General features: G+C 40.6%; 1 protein-coding gene across 1 annotated transcript in view; it reads right to left on the reverse strand.

Moving 5' to 3' along the window:
- The window catches only part of LOC120538740 (latent-transforming growth factor beta-binding protein 1-like), a 616,227-nt gene that overhangs the window by 322,718 nt on the left and 272,198 nt on the right, over nt 1–21,311 (reverse strand). Inside the window, exon 4 of the mRNA XM_039768171.1 lies at nt 10,848–11,053. Within this exon, the coding sequence (XP_039624105.1) occupies nt 10,848–11,053 (206 nt within the window). The remainder of the gene's footprint in view (nt 1–10,847; nt 11,054–21,311) is intronic.

The raw sequence follows: 21,311 nt of genomic DNA on the forward strand, positions 1-21,311 counted from the left end.
TGAAAATCCAGGGGCGAAGAAACATCAAAAGTACATTTTTCCCCAATACACTAGATGGCAGCATCCCTGTGTTTAAGTATCCATTTGGACCAAGGTTATTATAGTTAACGAAAACTAAAATCAAAACTGAAACTATTATTAAAAAAACATTTTTGTAAACTGAAATAAAATAATTAACAAGACCAATTACAAATTGGTACATTCAGGGCAATAAAAAGAAAAGAAATAAGTGCCAACAGTCAGCGGAGATTTGTTCAGCACAAATGACAGAAAATATTTTAAAAATTATAAAATTGTGTAAAATTGTTCATATTCAGTACCTGGTTTTGATTATGCTGGTCTTTATCAGACAAAAACAAAACCAAATAGTAAACCGTGTCGTGTCCACTAACATTAAACTCATATCCAAACCAGTTAAGTGTACAGTTCTGTCTCATTGTGACACAAAAACTAAACTCCATAGTAGCTCTTTAACCATACCATAATTACTAAAACGAAAACTGAAACTAATATATATAAAAATAAATTTAGAAATGTCTTTGTAAAATAAAAACTAAATTAAAACTAAAATTACACGGTGAAGGAAAACTAAAACTAAACTGAATTTCCAAGTAAGGTCAAAAAATATAGAAATAAAAACTATAATAACTTTGGGCATACTGGGACTTGTAGTCCAATGGGCAGCCCTGTTGGGTTTCGCGGGGGTGATCCTTACTTTCAGGGACTTTTGTTTGACTCAGAAGTACTGGGGTTAAGTCCGGAAGTGCAGCCCTGTTGGGGTCTTTAGATACTGCGCTGCCGGGGAAGGACTGCCCTGGTTTCCACATGACCCAGAAGTGCTCCAGATGACCCGAGTGTGACACCAGAAGCAGTTTCCGGGTCGGATTTAAAAGAGAGCCTGCAGCCTCACTTGATTGAGTCAAGTTGGGAGGCAGTGGGCCAAACTCTATGGAAGAATTTATATTTGTGTATTGTGACTGGGGATTTGGTAAGAAAGGTGTTGGAGGTGAATAAAAAACTTTGATTTGAACCCGGAATTGTGCTTGGGCATTATTGTGTCTTTGTTTGGGACCCAATGGAATCCCCTTGTGGTTACAGCAAGCTTAGAAAATAGTGTGGTAAATTCCATTTGTGGCGCAAATAGTCTCATTTTAGAACTACCTTCCTCTTTTCAAGTAATCTTTTTAGTCCATTTCAGGGTTCTGAAGGCTAAGACGCCAGCCCTGGATGACATGTCTGTCCACCAAAATGCACATATCGACTGGGACCAACAGTAACCTTATCTTTACAAAGGAACTGGGGGTCACGGATGGTATCCCTCACAAATTGGTGGAAAGGCATCCCAGCTCCAAATCAAAGTATTCTCAAGCTCTGTGAGCGACTTCTTATCTTCAGCATCAGCTGTCCCAGAGACATTGCTGGGTCGAAGGATTGTATGAGAAAGTAAGAAGTTTTCATTTTATGAGGATTAGCGCAGAGAACATGCTGTAGCTGAAAATTGCTGAAGTCACTTCATTTTTAGTCTCCATTCTTGTCTGGCCTTCTTTGTTTTTTTTTTTTTGTTTTCCTTCAGCAAACCTGACAGAAAATCATGGCAGGGGTGAGGTAATCAGAGGAAACCATTTTCATTACAATATTAACAAAAACACCATCCGTCAAGCAGCTTAACTCTTGACCCAGGGAGAGGTGGCCAATCAAAACAATGGCAGGAATTTTGCCACAATGGCTGGGGTGTCAAAGCAAAGCAAATGCAATCTCAGAGCTGAAAGCCCTTCTCTGATAGCCTTATCTTGCTTTATGCATGTTACATTAAAAAGAATAACACTGCAGTAAAGACGGACAAAAACGTCCAGGGACACTGAGAAATGTCCTACTGGCTGGCGTGATGGAGCTGTCACATCCCTCAGTTTCAAAGTGTGATGATTCACACCATGTCAGCCGTTCACAGGCTCAGTCCTGGGGGTCACCTGTGGCATCCCAAGCAGCTTCTGCTTTTAGTCAGATTCTGATTGAACTTACATAAGAAAGCTATTTGTTCCAAGTTTACTTTTTTGAATCAGTCCAGAAATTTCAAGATGAATATCTCTCTCTCTCTCTCTCTCTCTCTCTCTCTCTCTCTCTCTCTCTCTCTCTCTCTCTCTCTCTCTCTCTATATATATATATATATATATATATATATATATATATATATAAACTGCTCAAAAAATTAAAGGAACACTTTGAAAACACATCAGATCTCAATGGGAAAAAGAAATCCTCCTGGATATCTATACTGATATAGACTGGGTAATGTGTTAGGAACGAAAGGATGCCACATCGCTTGATGGAAATGAAAATGATCAACCTACAGAGCCCTGAATTCAAAGACGCCCAAAAATCAGAGTGAAAAAATTATGTGGCAGGCTAGTCCATTTTGCCAAAATTTAATTGCAGCAACTCAAAATTGTACGCAGCACTTTGTATGGCCCCTGTGTTCTTGTATACATGCCTGACAACATCGGTGCATGCTTCTAATGAGATGACAGATGGTGTTGTGGGGATCTCCTCCCAGATCTGGACCAGGGCATCACTGAGCTCCTGGACAGTCTGAGGTGCAACCTGGTGGCATTGGATGGACCAAAACATAATGTCCCAGAGGTGTTCTATTGGATTTAGGTCAGGAAAGTGTGGTGGCCAGTCAATGGTATCAATTCCTTCATCCTCCAGGAACTGCCTGCATACTCTCACCACATGAGGCCAGGAATTGTCGTGCACCAGGAGCCACTGTACCAGCATAGGGTCTGACAATGGGTCCAAGGATTTCATCCTGATACCTAATGGCAGCCAAGGTGCCTTTGTCAAGCCTGTAGCGGTCTGTGTGACCCTCCATGGATATGCCTCCCCAGACAATCATTAACCCACCACCAAACTGCTCATGCTGAATGATGTTACAGGCAGCATAATGTTCTCCATGGCTTCTCCAGACCCTTTCACTTCTGTCACGTGCTCAGGGTGAACCTGCTCTCATCTGTAAAAGCACAGGGCACCAGTGGTGCATCTGCCAATTCTGGTATTCTATGGCGAATGCCAATCGAGCTGCATGCTGCTGGGCAGTGAGCTCAGGGCCCATTAGAGGACATGGGGCCCTTGGGTCACCCTCATGAAGTCTTTCTGGTTGTTTGGTCAGAGACATTCACACCAGTGGCCTGCTGGAGGTCATTTTGTAGGGCTCTGGCAGTGCTCATCCTGTTCCTCCTTGCCCAAAGGAGCAGATACTGGTCCTGCTGATGGGTTATGGACCTTCTATGGCCCTCTCTAGCTCTCCTAGAGTAGCTGCTTGTCTCCTAGAATCTCCTCCATGCCCTTGAGACTGTGCAGGAGACACAGCAAACCTTCTGGCAATGACAGTATTGATGTGCCATCCTGGAGAAGTTGGACTACCTGTGCAACCTCTGTAGGGTCCAGGTATCGCCTCATGCTACCAGTAGTGACACTGACTGTAGCCAAATGCAAAACTAGTGAAGAAACAGTCAGAAAAGATGAGGAGGAAAAATGTCAGTGGCCTCCACCTGTTAAACCATTCCTGTTTTGGGGGTCATCTCATTGTTGCCCCTCTAGTGCATCTGTTGTTAATTTCATTAACACCACAGCAGCTGAAACTGATTAACAACCCCCTCTGCTACTTAACTGACCAGATTAATATCCCATAAGTTTCATTGACTTTATGCTATACTCTGATTAAAAAGTGTTCCTTTAATTCTTTTGAGCAGTGTATATATATATATAAAATCCACTGTCTGTCTGTCTCTCTGTTCGCTTTTCATGAGAGAACTACTTAACGGATTTAAATCGGGTGTTTTTCAATAATTTGCTTGAACATTCCGGTTGATTTTGCAATTTCTTTCATTCATAGTTAACTTGTGGTACCGATTTATTTGCGTGAATCCGAGAGACAGACGCAATGGGCGCAATCAAAAGGTGAGAGTGGAGGCGGTGTAATAAGTGTGTATGTTTAATATGTCACTGTGCTCTGTACAAATATTTTATAAATCTACTTTTCTTTCTACTCACATGCAGAGCTAATACAAAGCCAGATTTAGCACACAGGGGCTCATCATTTAGAACTACTAGGCCAGCATTAGAAGACAAGACAGAGACAACTGTGAAATGGGCATTGTATACTATTTCTGTGTGTCAGAGTCAGCATGAAACTGTATTCTCTTTGCCTTGTTTGGAATGGCATGATTCATCTAAGTGGGGGCCTGCACATGGAGAAAGAACATAAAGCCTTGGAACATTGCCCGGCACACCTTTGAAGCTGACGGACGGATGGGAGATAACGTCATCCGATCCAAAAAATCTTTCCAAGGCAGCAACGAGAATGGCAGACTTCATACATCGGGCACCAACTCCTGAAAGTCTTGTCATGGCTTCGTTCATCTGTTATGCAACATAAACCTTCATTAAAAAAAGCTAAATTATTTCTTGTTCTATGTAATTTCTTACCGCCATATCACTAATGGAGGGGTATTGCCTTTTTATATTATATCGATATTGTTTCAGGTTATGTAACATGCCGCAATTACAAAAGAACTTATTCCAACAAGGGAGCTAGTGCCCCCTGCTGGATATAGGTGGGGCCCTCCTCACTCACGTGCCAGCCTCGGGCCATGTTCCTTACCTCTGCTTACCTAGTGAACGAGAGAACTACTCAACAGATTTATATATATTTTTTTTTAATAATTTGCTTGAACATTTTGGTTGATTTTGCAATTTCTCTCATCGAGCTAACATCATAGTTTGCTTGCTGGAGCGATATATTCGCGCTAATCCAAGAGGGGGAAGCGTGACGTCAGGAGTGGAGAGTCAGTCTACCTCTGCGTTTTGGAGCGTACCTTGCCTCCACTTAGCTAGTGATACCTGTTTGTTTATTGAATATTAAAGATTGTCCTGTTTCACTAGTATGAGGGCGGAGCCGCAGGGGATGGCTAGTTCTAAATATTTACAGAATGAAGAATTATCCATGTGTCCGACGGGTAAGGATTCATTCTTTTTTAATGTTCTACTTATTTAAGTGATTGCAGCGATAATGTGTTGCAATGGATGGCATGCATGGGCTGGGATGAATCCCAGTCTGACAAGGAGGCCACAGTAATGAGTGGTCCAGAAAAGACACCAGAAGTTACTTAACCAGGATTTTGTCAGGAAATGCCACTGTGGATATGCTGGCATCCTAGTGGGGACAAAGCAACGGACCCTTACCCAGCCTGGAGGCCAATAGGGAAAAGAAATATGAAGAATACATTCTTTCTCAATACACTAGAGGGCAGCATCCCTGTGGTTCAGAATCTGTTTGAATACCCACAGGGCATAATGGGACTTGTAGTCCAATAGGCAGCCCTGTTGAGTAGCTACCGGGAATTGTGATCCTTACTTTCTGGGACTTTTGTTTGACTCTGAAGTACTGGGGTTATGCCCCTGGGTCCTGCATAACAGGGGCTGCTCTGCCTCACCCACGCGAGATGGAGTCGGGTGAAGGAAGAAAGAAGAAGAAAAAGAGAAAAGAATTATGATTGTACTTGTCTTGGGATTAGTATGCCAAAATAAGATGTTGTTAAGGTAATTTATTAGAATAAACCTTTTATTTAAACCCAGAAGCTATGTCACTGTGCTTGTGTCTGAGGTTTGGGGTGCTGCAGTGCCCCCTAGTTGTCATTATAGACAACATTCTAACATCCTCTGATGGAGGAAATTCCACAGTAATGATGTTATTAGGTTTAAGAGCAGCGTTTGACAACATAGGCTGGAAAAATACATTGAGCTCACTGGCTCTGTACTACCCTGATATAACTCAAATTTATCAAATCAATCTCAGTATGTACAAAAAATGTGAAGATAGAACTCCGTCATTATATTCAGAAGTTTAAAAAAAAAAAGACCACCCCCCTAGCTATGGGAAGAACATCTGTGTTTAAAAATTCAGTCCTTTCCCAAAACTAATTCCTATTGACCCAAAAGTAGGATGAAGAATATCTCTGTTGAAAAATTCAGACATTTGCCAAAACTAATTCCAATTATTCACAATGATATTTTTTCACTTGCACACCAATGCCTGTGTTTGTCAAACACCTCAGAATTGCCAAACATTTCTTTGTGTAGACGTCTGATGAAACAGTCTGGCCTTCGTCAGAGGCTTGTTTCTGGGATCTCGGTCATTTCTTCAAGCACTTTGAGGTTGCTTCATCGACGATCTTCTTCAATTGGGCTACAGTTACATACGAAGTCAACATCCTAGAGCATCCATCTCTTGGATCATCCTGTTGCCCAAATTACCAGGCAAGCCACTTCTGGACAGTTCTCAGAGTCAGGGCTTGGTGGATAAGATGAGTGTCCAGCTTCTTGAAGCTTAATGCCACCGATAAACCACAAGAAAAAATGGTACAATGGAGGAATTCACTAGCAGACATGCACCACGTTCACTTCTATTTTTATTTTTTGTCTTCATGATCACTTATGTTCTTGAAAATTTCTCAATGTTTTTGTGAATGGTTAAATAAGATACACTGAAAAAAATTAACCATAGGGAACAAATTCAAAAGTCCATGTGAAGGGACTTCTGGAACTCCCCTCAGACATGTGACTTTTGTGACATTTTAGTTGTTTATATATAAATTTAGAATGCACATACATGACATGGTTGAAATTATGTGGAGAGCCCTGCAAATGATTGTGCTCAGGTGTTTCAGCCGCACCCATTGATAACAAGTGCATAAAATCAGCGCACAGCCATGTCATCTACTTTGACAAACACTGGAAGTAGAATGGGAGGTAATGAAGAACTCAGGGACATTAAATGTGGCACTGTCACAGCATGACTATCTATCTATCTATCTATCTATCATATAGTGCCTTTCACATCTATTTATCTATCTACCTACATATCATATAGTGCCTTTCACATCTATCTATCTATCAATCTATCTATCTATCTATCTATCTATAATATAGTGCTCCTGACCACCAGTTATTTCATCCTCCTACTTGCCCTCTTTTTCATCTGCAGGGCTGAGGATTGTTGACCTGAAGGGCTCTGATGTCACTTCCACTTAGGTTAACAAGACCTGCCCCTTTAACTCTCATTTATGGACTTGTGTCTGTGAAGACGCTAATGATGTTTTTTTCTTCAGTTTTCAACCTCTACAATATATTGGGGATCACCAGCCAGGTGCCCCATCACTGCATCTTTGTTAGTCATTTATAGTCTTTCTAATTTCCACATGGGGACAAATAAAGTACTTCTATAGTATGTATGCAATCAAATACAGTGGTGCTTGAAAGATGGTGAACCCTTTAGAATTTTCTATATTTCTGCATAAATATGACCTAAAACATCATCCGATTTTCACTCAAGTCCTAAAAGTAGATTAAGAGAAACCAGTTAAACAAATGAGACAAACTGTTTGTACTTATTAGTACAATCACCTCACTGTAAATTTGCGATACAGTTATAATATTGCACAACCTGAGCCACTTTATAAAGCGTGTATTTACATATGATGACAATATAATTTTTAAGATGAAATGCAGCAAAATATGTTTATTATATCCATCCATCCATCCATTTTCTAACCCGCTGAATCCAAACAGGGTCACAGGGGTCTGCTGGAGCCAATCCCAGCCAACACAGGGCACAAGGCAGGAACCAATCCTGGGTAGGGTGCCAACCCACCGCAGGACACACACACACAAACACATACTAGGGCCAATTTAGAATCACCAATCCACCTAACCAGCATGTCTTTGGACTGTGGGAGGAAACCGGAGCGCCCGGAGGAAACCCACGCAGACACGGGGAGAACATGCAAACTCCACGCAGGGAGGACCCAGGAAGCGAACCCGGGTCTCCTAACTGCGAGGCAGCAGTGCTACCACTGCGCCACCGTGCTGCCCTGTTTATTATATTATACACATAAAACTTTAACTTTAACTACACGGTGCCACAGCGCTAGCCAGAAGCTGGAACTTCGTTCACGGATTGTTCCTGCCTCGCGCTGTATTCTTGCCGTGGCTGGCGCGACACTGGAAGGATAGATGGATAGAAATAATTAAACATTACGAAGATATTTCAATGTTCCTTAAAAGTTTTGAAGAATCTTCGTTGTAAGCTTACAGATGGCTTAACATCTATTACAGAGCTGATTGTGTGGCGATTGGGTATTTGGAGAAAGAAAAGTAAGGACAGGAATTGGGGGTTAGTACGTTTGAAAAAGGCAGTACTCCTGTAATAAATTATTTCATCGAAGTTTGCTCATGGCACAGCAAGCATCTTGCGTGAGACATGAACAATCACTGCACCACTGTGTTCCCATATTTAATAACATGCTTTAATCATCATGAAAATGATATCACGTATACTTCTCAGTATTTTAATTATTCAGAGAGCTGTAATTTGTAATGGATTCTGTGTCATGTCAGAGGGAAGAGAAAGCCTGGAAGTACATAGTGATTCACAGACACAGAGCACATAGAAGATTAAATACAAAACAGAGCCTTTAACATACTACTTTAGTTACGATGGGATTTGAGAAACTAGTAAATTAAATGATTTTAACTTTAACTTTATGATGTTCTACTATAATGACAAAATAAACTACGTGATTAAAGTGGAAATTTCGAGATTGAAGTTGACATTTCGTGCTTTTTCCCCACTGTGTGCCTTTCTTTTCTCTGTACATTAATAAGCTTTCATATGACACTCAGACGGTGGGCTATGACTCGCCTTTTACGGGGACTTTGATATATGACAACTTCTTTTTTATTTCTGGTACTGTACGACTCTGTGAACTTGAGCTTTTGAGTTTCTCCGACACGCTATGTCAGTTGATCAACTTCCTTTTGTTGTTTATACCACTGTTTAAGCCAACAAATAGTACGTTTTTCCTTTGCCTCCACTTTGGTATTCGCTGAAATTCTTCTATTTTCCCTCGTACTTTTGCCATTGTCTTTTCACAGAAGGCTGATTTTAACGGCTATTTATATTGATTTGCATATTCAAAGAGGTGTACTTCTGGGAAGAGACGGGGCGGGACAGCAGGCACGTGCACGAGCGTTACTTTTTACACTGACTGGGATTTATGTATCGGAAGAACGTGGAAGTTGGCCAACGCACAGATTTATGCATCTGGATTTTTTTGTGCATAAGTACATTTCCGCTTTTGTGCTTACGTCATATTATAGTGCGAATTCTATGCATGCAGTTATGTATGAGGCCCCTGGAGTGCTACAGGGGCTGCAGGTTTTCATTCTAACCCTTTTCTTAATTTAGTGACTAGTTTTGGCTTCTAAATGACTTGTTTTGCCTTCATTTTAATTGATTTACTATTTAAGACTCGGACCCCTTAGTTATTTATTTTTTTCTTAATTAGCAGCCAAACAATAATGAAATACAAAACGAGCCCCCACATGACAAGCCAACCTGTAGCCATCATACAATATCTCAAAATAAAGAGTTCAAGGCCTCAGTAATGCTGATCTGCTCAGGTGCACAAAATATTTTGATGATGCTTTGGTAAAAAAAGGAAATCAACAGTTTTGGAAAAGCCTGCTGTGGTAGAATGAGAGCAGCAGCAAGTCATGGAATTAAATGATGGGTTTAATTAACAACAAAAATCGGCCTGTCCAATCAATTCAGATCGCCACAGCTGGACTCCAGTCAAGTTCTAGAAACATCTCAAGGAGAATTAAAGCCAACAGGATGGACCAGAGCACAATTTGGAGTTACTTAAACAAATTCAGTTTTTAACTTTTTTATGGACACCTGAGTGCAGAAAATGGCAAATTCAAATTTTAAATTATATCACAGCACAATAAAGTGTGCAGGAAGAAAAGGGTTGTTAATACTTTCTTAATCCATAGAAAATAAAGTATAGAGAGATTCACTCGAAAGAGGCCCTGAATATTTTCTAATAACTCAAACGAATCAATCTGAACGAAACAATGTGCAATGTGCTCCTCAGTGTATGGAGCTTCGAACAAGCAGGGATGCCGGACAGCCGTCGCAACATTTAGCCTCTGTTTGCAACTTCTTGGGTGCAAACCGCCCGTATCCCTTCACTCAGTCACTCGACTTCTCTTCAGGATTGTGGTGTATAGTATTGAGCAGCGCGTCTTCATGGTGCAAACCTATTAGATGGAGCACCGTGTCACACATTGGCAAGGAGCATGGCAGAAATTAAGTCCTTCTTCAGCAAAGGGGATTTGGCTACCATGGTCGCCAAAATCTCCACGATCTGACACCACCAGACTTCTTCCTTTGGGTTATGCTCAAAATAAAATCTGTCGGAAGAAGTCTTGCACAGTGGAAGATTTGAAGGAAAACATCCAACGTGAAATTGCTACTATTCCCCCTGAGACGCTTGCTGATATGTTCAGGAACATGGAGCGCAGCGTCGAAATGTGTCTGGAAGAAAATGGAAACCACTTCCAGCATAGCTGGAAGCTATAAAATCAAGGTACCCCATCAAAAGTGCCGTCTCATTTAGGAGATGAGTCACCTGACCACACTCTCCGAAGCCTTTAGAACCACGGTCAAAGGCTACGTTTTGCTTTTGCCACTTTATTGTGTAATTGAGCACTTAATATTTTCAGTTATTTTGGTATTTTAGTAAATGAGATGGCCTTTAATGCAATCGAATACACATACGTCAAGGCATATGGCATATTTTTTCAGTTCAGATTTCTTCATCCCAACCGAATATTCGGTGCCTCTTTCGAGTGAATCTCCCTGTATTAAGGCTTTCTAAAACAGATGGTATAATTCTGGATACTGAAAACTACCATTGTGACCAACATGTCTATGAATATCTTACCCAAGACAGGAGTCCTATGAATGGTGTAATCTCCCCTCGGCGTGCGTATGGTTTTCACTCTGGTCCCTTTGGCTTCCAAGAGGCCTGCCAACAGAAGCTTATTCCGCTCAGCCTCGACGTGTTTAGAAAGCAAGGCTACCATCTTGCTGGATGCACCACTGGCTGCTGAGGATTTCTTCTGCAGAACAGACTGGGCTTCCTTCAACCTGGATGGACACAGATCACATGACTCTTTTAAACTTTTCAAACTATACTGAATTCATTCTTACTTGAAAGTTCATAAATAACAACCCAATTTCCTCCACTTTCCCCTAAATAAGACTAAACTCTTAAGTCCAGTGATCATTTACAAAATGCGTCAAAGAGTCCCCTTCCTGGCTTGTCAGAGGTAAGAACTACCACTCCTGGAAACCAGGTGGCGTGATCGCTGACTCTCTGGTCTCTGTTATCACCCACAGCTCAGAGAAGATGCCCACTGAGGGCAAATGACCCACCCTTGCTGGTCCAGGAACTATAAAATCAAGGCGCCCCATCAAAAGTGGCATCTCATTTAGGAGATGAGTCACCTGACCACTCTCCAAAGCCATTAGAACCAAGGCCAATAGAGAAATTTTGCTTTTGCCACATTATCGTGTCATTGAGCACTCATTATTTTCAGTTTTTTCGTTATTTGAGTAAATGGGGTGGCCTGGTTGCCATCCCAACATTTCCTCTTGACTCCTGTCATACCTTCGACCAGCAAACACTAGAATTTCATGATTCCAAAAATATGTAGCCAAGGTCAAAACTGGCAACAGCAGATTCTAGGACATGTGACAAAAACTGCAAGTAGAGCATCATAGCAAGAATAAAAGAAACCAGATCATGAAAAAGCCAAAGCGTTAGAGGTAAATCTTTGTCGAAAAGCAAAAAAGAATTGAAAAGCACAGATAATTTAAAATGCTTAAACTAACGCCTTTTGTGATACTCATGCCATACAGTTTTTGTTAAGATTGGTTCAGAGAAGCACTGATTCCATTTTTGATCATTCTTGATACTGTACTTTCATGACGTTTAGCAACTGCTCATAAAATGCCTGCCTATTCCTGTTGACGAGCTTTGCTATGGCCATTGTTTCTTTTTGCCGATGTAGTTCTCCAATGTTTGGCATAAGCGTTGATATTATGACTTACTGTTCCCTTTGATGCATGTAATAAGTCTTCAGGTTTTATGACCGAGGCACCAATTAACCATCTGGGCCAAAGGAAAAACAAATTGCACACACCAGTGCCTACCTATTGCTGTACTACTACTGTCATGTGGGACACTGAGAGCTCTGCACATCGGAACAACTGCGCCTTGTGCAACCACGTAGTGTTCTTCCCAAGCACCCCGTGTCAGACTGCATTTTGAAATCACAGTGTCAGTGACGTACTTTCAGTTTTAACAGCATTTCATAGCTTTTCTCTTTGTTAAAACTAATCTATTACACATTGTTATGGCCGATAAACATGAGGGTGTGGTTTTGGAATTGTCACAAAAAAATAAAAAATATTAAATGTTTACAAAATGGTGAAAGTGCTTCAAATATTACTTCAATTTACAGAGTAGGAAAAACAACTGAACGGAATAATGTGTGATGCTGACAAAATGAAAAAACGTGTCGTAAATGGAAACCAGTGATGGTAATGTTATTCTGTATTATTGTTAATCTTCTTCTGTATTGTAATTGTCTTTTTAAATTCTGTTTAATTATGTTATGTTAATATATTGTGACGTGCAGGCAGCTTATAATGTGCTGTGGAAGAGCAGACAGGGTGGAATGAATGCAGCAAGTGATGGGACTGGTGAAGGGCTTCTGTTCTGCAAGGGGACGACACGTCTGTTAGGAGAGGAGTGGCAGGAAAAGTTAGGAGAAAAGGAAGGTGCAGCATGAGGACGTTTAGAGCAGGGAGTCAGGAGACAATAAGTGGGGGTGTTTGTGAAATAGACAAAGAAAGAATGTGACTGGCAGGAGATTGGTACTGATTGGTAGGGAAAGCTTTCATTGATTGTTTTGTAGGTGTGCCCCGCAACCCAGATAACGGAAAGACAGCACACCGATTTTTATGGAACAAAGACACCAAGTAAAATGTAGAAAACTCCAGTACCTCTGAGCTGTGTTTGCTTATTATGTTACAATATTATATGAGTTAAATAATTTAGTTAATACTTTATTATATTTTGTTAATATAGTTTTGTTTTGTAAACCAATACGACTATTCACTAAACTAACCTACTGTATAAAGCAGCCACTTTTAAAGTATCCATTCTCTTATCATTCACAGCCTCGATCCCAACCCCTGACAGATAATTGAGGTTTTACTTTAATTGATAATTGTGTGCTCATCCACACTTGGGACAATCCTTATATATAATTTGATACTATTCGTATGTATGGTGTTCGTGTCAATACCCCGTATGTATGGTGTTCGTGTCAGTACCCCGTATGTATGGTGTTCGCGTCAATATCTTGACTCAGTACAGGTTAGAACCATGCAATGGGACTCTGCCTCTGTAGTTAGAACATAACGTGGCAAGCGTGGACGCGTAAGAATGTTCAAATGCTTCAGTGACCCTGCTGGATGGCCAAGTATAGTAAATTGGTGTTGGTTCGAGCAGATAACAGTAAGTTCCGTTGGTTTTTGGAACATTGAATTGGTGGGGCATACTTTCCAGGACTAACATCGCCGACTGACTTAAACCCTTCGACAGTTCCGGAACGGTAAGTAATTTAGAACGTATCGTCATTTGCTTGGTACTTCGAAATCTATCTTTGGGCAGTTCGGTTTTGGCATCCATCCTTCTGACATCTATTGGCTAACAGAGTAATGACGGCTGGGTATTAACAACGGTCATTGTTTAAATTTTAGCCGATATCAGATCTAAAATGACCACGCCAACATAATTATTACTCCGACTATGATTAGAGTCGAAAAATACGGTTTGTTTTGAAAATTTGTTTTCAAGAAAAAATCAAATGAGGTGCGCCGAAGAGCTGAGTTCACGTCTCGTAGCCCCGTTTAAACAGGAAGCTCTTCATTACATCGGCCAAAAAGGTCTATTTTAAGCACAAATCAGTTCCATGATAACAAAATCATTTCAAGGACTTAAAAAACCAAATAATTCTTTGCAGAGAAAGTATGGATTTCACAAACGGAGAATTTGTAGCCCGATTCGATCGGGCTCCCAGTCGCTAGTAATCTTTAAGTGCGTGCAAATTTGCATGAATGCAATTTATTTTAACAATACCTCACATGGGATGGTGGGGAGATGAATAAATCTACATGTTCTCTTACACGCTTTAAGGGTGGTCAAAGTTTGGTGTAAAATGGTTGATTATGTTGTACCCAAATCATTGTCATTGCAAAGTTGCATTTTACAAATAATGGTACAAACATGTGTTTCGACTGGCATTACATGGCTTCTTGGTGTAGCTGGAGCGATCACATAATGAATAAAAGAACTGTTAATATAATAAAATAATGAATTGTTACGAATCTGTCAAATCGATAACTTTTTATTTGTTCATTATTGTCCAGCCTTTCCAAAACATTTAGCCTTACCCAGAATGTGCATGTAGATCTCTGCCCTGAACGCCACCTTCTGGCACCTCCTAGCTAATGAGCTCTCCTAAATCTCGATAAAGTTAGGAGTTGTTTTGTAAATGAGGAAAATGGATAAAATGCTTTTACTCTTACTTCTAAGAGTAGGGCCAAATGTGCATCACTCTAAGATTTTTAAGCCACTTAGGACATTTTCCTGCTGTGGGACACTTGATAAATACGGGCACTGGACTCTGAGTTAGCCACTTTAGGACATTCACATTGATGTTTTGAAGCCATTCCTGCGTACTTCTGGCTTTATATTAGGGACTGTTGTCCTGCTGAAAAGCAAATCTTATCCCAAGACGAAGGTTTCTTGCAGACTTCATTAGGTTTTCCTTCAGGATTTCCCCCTTCACTTTTCTTTATCTTGCACAACTTCTCGTGACTGGCCTCCTCTGGACAGATTTACAGTAATGCCATACCCTGTTCATTTCTTAATGGCTGATTTTACTGGGTATTCATTGGTTTGGATATTTCCTTGTCTCCATCCTCTAACTTGTAGTTTCCTGTCCCGTTTTCACAGAGCTGCTCGGAGTGTTCTTTAATCTTCATTATGTAGGTTAGCCCACCACACTGACTGACCACAAGTTGGATTTTCCACAGTCAGGTGCATTTCCACTGGAATCAAGTGAAACTCCAGATGGGTCACCTCTCATTCTGGGACTACTAAAGCCAACTGGCTACCCCAGTGATGATTTAGGGGTATCATATTAAAGAGGGTGCGGTGGGCTGGCGCCCTGCCTGGGGTTTGTTCCTGCCTTGTGCCCTGTGTTGGCTGGGATTGGCTCCCGTGACCCTATGTTAGGATATAGCGGGTTGGATAATGGATGGATATTAAAGGGGGTGAATACTTACGGGATCGACTATTGTGAGTTTTATTTTAGACCACTGTGCAGAGGCCGGAATTCATTTTCACATTAGACAGGTTTTATTCTGTTAATCGGAGTCAGAAAAGCCAAATTCAATCCACTGCCAATTCAGTGTTGTGCAAAAATAAAATGTAATGCCGTTTATGGATCGATGGATGTTAATTCAGTTTGTATCGAATGGGCTCCACCAATCTCAAATGGTTCCATTCTTTTAAGGAGACTCCCAGATTTGACAAGAAGTCTACGCAGATCAAGAGAAATGGAGCTGCTTGTAACTCTCAAGAATGAAGTAATTTCCTAGCATGTTCTGCTCTAGCCATGTAAATCATCAGATATTTTTAAAGCGTGTTTCTCTTTCAATAAACTCAGCAGCCTAGTAACGGATTTTTTTTTCTTTTTTTACTAAAAAGATTTCCTCAACCCAGATTCATTTTCCAAAATAGGTCACACATTCCACACATGATTGCTTAAAAATGAGCACAAGCTTGGATGAAAATAATACAAGGAATTCAAGTAAATCAAAGAAACGTGTATGAAGTCATTTGTTATTTCATTTTAATAATCTTGTTTTCTGTTCTTAGACGTAGTATCCGTTAAGTGAGAGGCTGACAGTTAAGAGGGAAAAACAAGCACAGAGGATCCAATTATGTTTATGTGATTACTGTATGTCCATAAATAAGTGTGAGTCACATTTTACAGTCGTGTTTTAGAGGTAATAGAAATTTTAAATAGCAACTTCTGCAAAACAGTCAAACTCAAGCTGCATGTAAACTAGAAAACCAGAGCGCGTATCCTCTGCCAAAATGTTGTGCACTGTCGAGGTCATTTTGCACGTATTGCTGCCCTCAGTGGACCCATGTAGTTGAAGTTTGGATGATTCTGGATTATTCTTTAAGAATACTTGTTGGGTAAGTTTAATTTTCCTAGAGACACATTTTTAAAAATTACAAAATTTCATAGTAGCCTTCTTACTGTTATGCTTATTCCCAGAAAAATGAGCCAGAAGTGCTGGATTTCTTTCAACGAGAAAAAAAATGTCACTATGTGTCAGAGAAACATGGAAAGGTACGTCGACTGCCCAGTGCTGTACTGATGCAGATCTTCTATACATGCTTCGTGTGATATGTGAAACAACCACAACAACAACAGCAGCTATTTATAAAAAATACAAGAGATGCTGTCCTACAGGAAGCAACCTCTGGATAGGATTTAGGGGTTTATGATGACGTAACCATTTTCATTGAGTAAACAATGTACAGAAGCAATTAAAAAGGCAAAGAAAATGTTAGGTTATAAAATAAAAAGTTGAATATAAGCCAAGGAACGCTATGTTCCGACTATATAAGACCACATCTGGAGTGTTGTGTGCAGTTCTGGTCTCCACAGTACAAGAAAGACATAACAGCACTTGAAGCTGTGCAGAGGAGAGCAACCAAGTGCATCATGGGACTTAAGGACATGTGCTACTGTGACAGACTCAGAGAATTAAACCTGTTTAGTCTGAGCAGAGGAGACTGCATGGGGACATCATTCAGATCTTCAAAATCCACAAAAGCACTGATAAAGCAGACTTAGCAGAATTTTTTAGGCTTAATGGTGAATCACGTACTGGAGGACATAAGTGAAAATTAAGGAGGAGTGCATTTAAAACTGAAGCCAGGAAGCACTTCATTAGTCAGATAGCTGTAGGATTCTGGGGCAAACTACAGAGACATGTAGATGAAGCATAAACCTTGACAATTTTTGAGAAGAATCTGGATGAGATGTTGAGACAGCCTAGCTATTAGCTAAACCAACGGGCTTGATGGACTGAATGGTCTGTTCTCGTTTGTCAGATTTCTTATGTTCTTGTTTCTTGTATGACCCAAGGTCACACAAGAACTTTATCAGGCCCTGTTTTGTTTGACAGCACCCCAGCCTGGACTCCCTGAGAAAACAAGAAAAAATCCCCCCTTCCCAAAAAAAAAAACCTCAAAGGAAAAGAAAATGGAAAAACTCCGGGAAAGGCAATTCAGAGAGAGATCGAGAGAGAGAGACCCCTTTCCAGGTAGGCTGACCATAAGAACATACACAATTTTACAAACGAGAGGAGACCATTCAGTCCATCGAGTCTGTTTGTTTAGCTAATAGCTAAAGTGTCCCAATATCTCATGCAGATTCTTCCTAAAGGTTGTCAATGTTGGGTGTGTAATGAGTGTCAAAAAATTGAGTAAATATACAAAACAGAACACAGGCTCTGTTTGAACAGCTGTCAAAACATTTGTTTGTAATATTTTTTCTGTTGCTTGCACATGACAAGTTGGAAGGTCAGTGCATGATCTGCACAACCGACATCACCCATCACATTACGGTGGGCTCCCACAACACAAGACTTAGTGACATTGACATTAGTGATGCCGGTTTGGGCATCGGTTTTCTTGTAAAGTAAAATCTCCAGCATTCCTGGTGATGTTTAGAAACTGTCCATCATTACACAGTGACCTTGGTCCAGCAAGGGTCCTGCCAGTGACAGCACAGATGATGTAGTGACGCCACATTGACTGTACTTGCCACCCCACTTGGTTCCAGATGTCCCCAGAATCTGATACCAAATTGTGCCCGTCTGGATGCGATGTACTGTGTCATGACAGCCTTGCCCTGTAACTCATGAGAGGTTCATCAGTACTTAAGTCACGATGGGGAACATGCACCTTCTGCATATTTTTGGTGATCCCCAGATAGTGTACAAGTTTCTTTGCTGTCATCCTAAATACACAGAAGAGACTGAGACAAGATTGTGTGCCTTGAGGACCTCGGTGCAAATATACAACATGTAGTGTAACGAGACAATGGTCACCATTTAGTGCAAATATAACATACAGCGCAAATATACAAAACAGTGTGCAGGAAACTGACATGACAGCGGCAGGACAAAGTGCAGCAGACATCTTATGACTGGATCAGTAGCTGCTTAACAGTAGCAGGATTGCTTGTTACAAAAAGTGCAATATAAGCAGATAATAAATGTACATGTGGCATGGAGTGACTGTTTACCACTCATAAAGTGCAATGTGTGTATTTGATTTAACACTAGAATCCCTGAAGCCTCCGAAAAACTCGGAATCCTGGCCCACCTTAAATTCCTTCACACCTCTCCATTAGCATCTTTTGTTTTGTAAATGTGTCGATCAGCACAAGCAGCAAGCAGCCTGCTATCCCATCATCCACCAACATAGCTTTTGTCATACACCAGGTTCTCCCAGCTCAAGTCTATTTATCTTGGTGTGTGGTACCTGGAATTGTATAGGGTAAATAATATATTGTTATTGTGAACACATGGATTTTATTAGTGTTCTGCCTGAAACAATCTATGTAAATGTAGGATGACAGGAAATATGAGGCAAGAAATGTTGAGCATATAACTAAAACAGAAACTTTTTTCATGTTATACTGCTAATGACAACATTTTGACATGAAGTGTATAATGTGTGAAGACTGAAGTCCAAATATCAAATAAACATTTTCACAAAAGCTACATGTATAACAAAACAAGTGTACTTTTATTCAAGAATATAACCGAAGAAAAAGAAATTGGGTTACGGTACAATGCTGACATGACTGTTTGGTTGGTACAGCAGTGTTGACTCATAATCAAGAGGTTGCCAGTTCGATTCCAGGTCTGGGTCATTCCTAGATTTATCATTTTGAGTAGTGAGCTGCTCTTATTGCTACTATTATACAATAAAAACATACATTTGATTTTAGTCTGTAACAGCCGGTGTATATTTAAGGTACAGTGGTACCTCGGTATACGTCCTTAATCCATTCCAAATCCTTTGACTTATACCAAACAGGACGTATACCAAAAAAATTTTTCCCATAAGAAATAAAGAGAATATGATTAATCCATTCCCATGAAAAAAAATCCTATTGTTTTTGACATATTATACATTGATGGAGTTGTATAAAATAATTTAAACACTGCTTAATACTAAAATACCTAAATACAAAAACAATTAGATGAAATAAATGAAAATTTAACCTCACTTTACTTTTCAATAACATCTTTGTTTTTCACAATCGTAGATACCGTCGTTCTTGAATTACGGTATGCAGCAGCCATGTCCCTGATACACATGCAACCTTCATACTTTACAACAATAAATTCAAATTTATGCGAAAAAACACAAAATCACGTGATAATTCACATACAGTTATAGTGCGGGTTGTTCACTGAATGCTAGCAACTGGCGTACTGACGCTTGTGGGCAGTCGTGGATTTGTCTTGAGAGACGTAAACAAGGGTAGCTCACGGGTTGTTCACTGAATGCTAGCAACTGCTGTACTGATGCTCGTGGGTAGTTGTGGCTTTGTCTCGAGAGAGGTATACAGTATAATGGTAGCGCGCGGTGTTCTAGCATGTGAGTCGTATTCCAAGCAAATCTTTTCGCGTCCAAACAAGACATATACCAAGTTGGACTTATTCTAAAGTGGACGTATACCGAGGAACCACTGTACTTGTAAAAGTTAGCATTTTGTTTATTTAGTTTTATTTTCTCAGTCATGTTCACGCTCCCCCCGCTCTGACACTGTTATTTTCAAATAAAAACGTGCTATAACAGAGGTGAACTCAGATGAGTATGAGGGATCTACATTGGAGAAAGAGAACAGAAACCCTCCTCGCAAGAAACGTCCACTCACATATAAGAACAACGAAACTGCATCGGGCGTAAAGGAGAAAGATGGCACCGTTTGGATGCAGCACGTGTGTCCTTCAATGAAACAGCATGGCTTACAGAGCTCACTAAGGTATCGTGCAAAGTTCCGTCTGCAATAATGTTTCTTGATTTGCCTTTATATGAAAAACATTTTGATGTTACTTATTTAAACGCCACATTGAATTTTGTTTACCTGTATTTATTTACTTATCTTTCTACTGTGTAAAGTCACAAGCAGAGCTTTCTGTGTTTGATCAACACGGGCATGCTGACAAAGCACGTGAGCAAAGACACTCTTTATTTAGGAAAAGATCAGTTATGTAAAGTGTGATGGCAGCTTCCACCTGCAGCTATAGTCACTTCAGTATGCGAGCAATGGTACTGAGAATGCAGACAGACTCCTTCTTTTTGGGTACATAAAACGTTAGCATGGCACTGCCTGATCAAAACACTAGTGTGGAGAGCTACTGGGATAGGATAGCAGGCTGCTTGCTGCTTGTGCTGATCGACACATTTGCAGAACAAAAGATGCTAATGTAGAGGTGCGAAGGAATTTAAGGTGGCCCGGGATTATGACTTTTTTTGCAGGCTTCATAGATTCTAGTGTTAAACGGTTTTCATAGATGTAAACAGTGTATAGTTCAGAGTTCACCAGCGAGCAGTGGAGATGCCGAGGCATTGAGGAGTCAGACAGCAGAGGCTCAAAGCTCCTGTATGCAGGGTGTGAGAGGTCAGCCAGAATGCGGAGGCTGCCTGTGCTGTGGGCGTCTTATATGGAGGGGAGAGACACAGTGATGACATCCTCAGGTGTCTTAACAATCCCCTGTAGTAGCCTGTAGTCCGCAGCACTACACCATAATGGAGCTATTCAGCACATTCTCTGTAACACTTCTGTAAAACGTGGCGAGGATGGAGTGTAGCAGACTTGCCTTTCTCAGCATCAGATGAGCAGTTGAGGCTCCAGGTCATGTCCTCAGAACTTCGTGAATGCCAAGGAACTTGATATTGATGACCTTCTGAATGGTCAAGCCATTTATGTGGAGCAGACTATGAACTGCACGGGACTTTCTAAGATCGTGTTTTGCGACATTGAGAGATGGGTTGCTGCCATCACGCCAGGCTGTCAGATCTTTGACCTCTTCTCTGTACACACATTTCAAATTTTGTACACTTTCAGTGCAGAATGATTGAGTAGGTCACATTTATTGTTATTAGTTAAAGGCAGGCATTTCATATTGAGTGAAAAATGACACTCACTCATAAGTTGTTTGC

The sequence above is a fragment of the Polypterus senegalus genome, chromosome 11 (assembly GCF_016835505.1).
Source record: "Polypterus senegalus isolate Bchr_013 chromosome 11, ASM1683550v1, whole genome shotgun sequence".
Lineage (NCBI taxonomy): Eukaryota > Metazoa > Chordata > Cladistia > Polypteriformes > Polypteridae > Polypterus > Polypterus senegalus.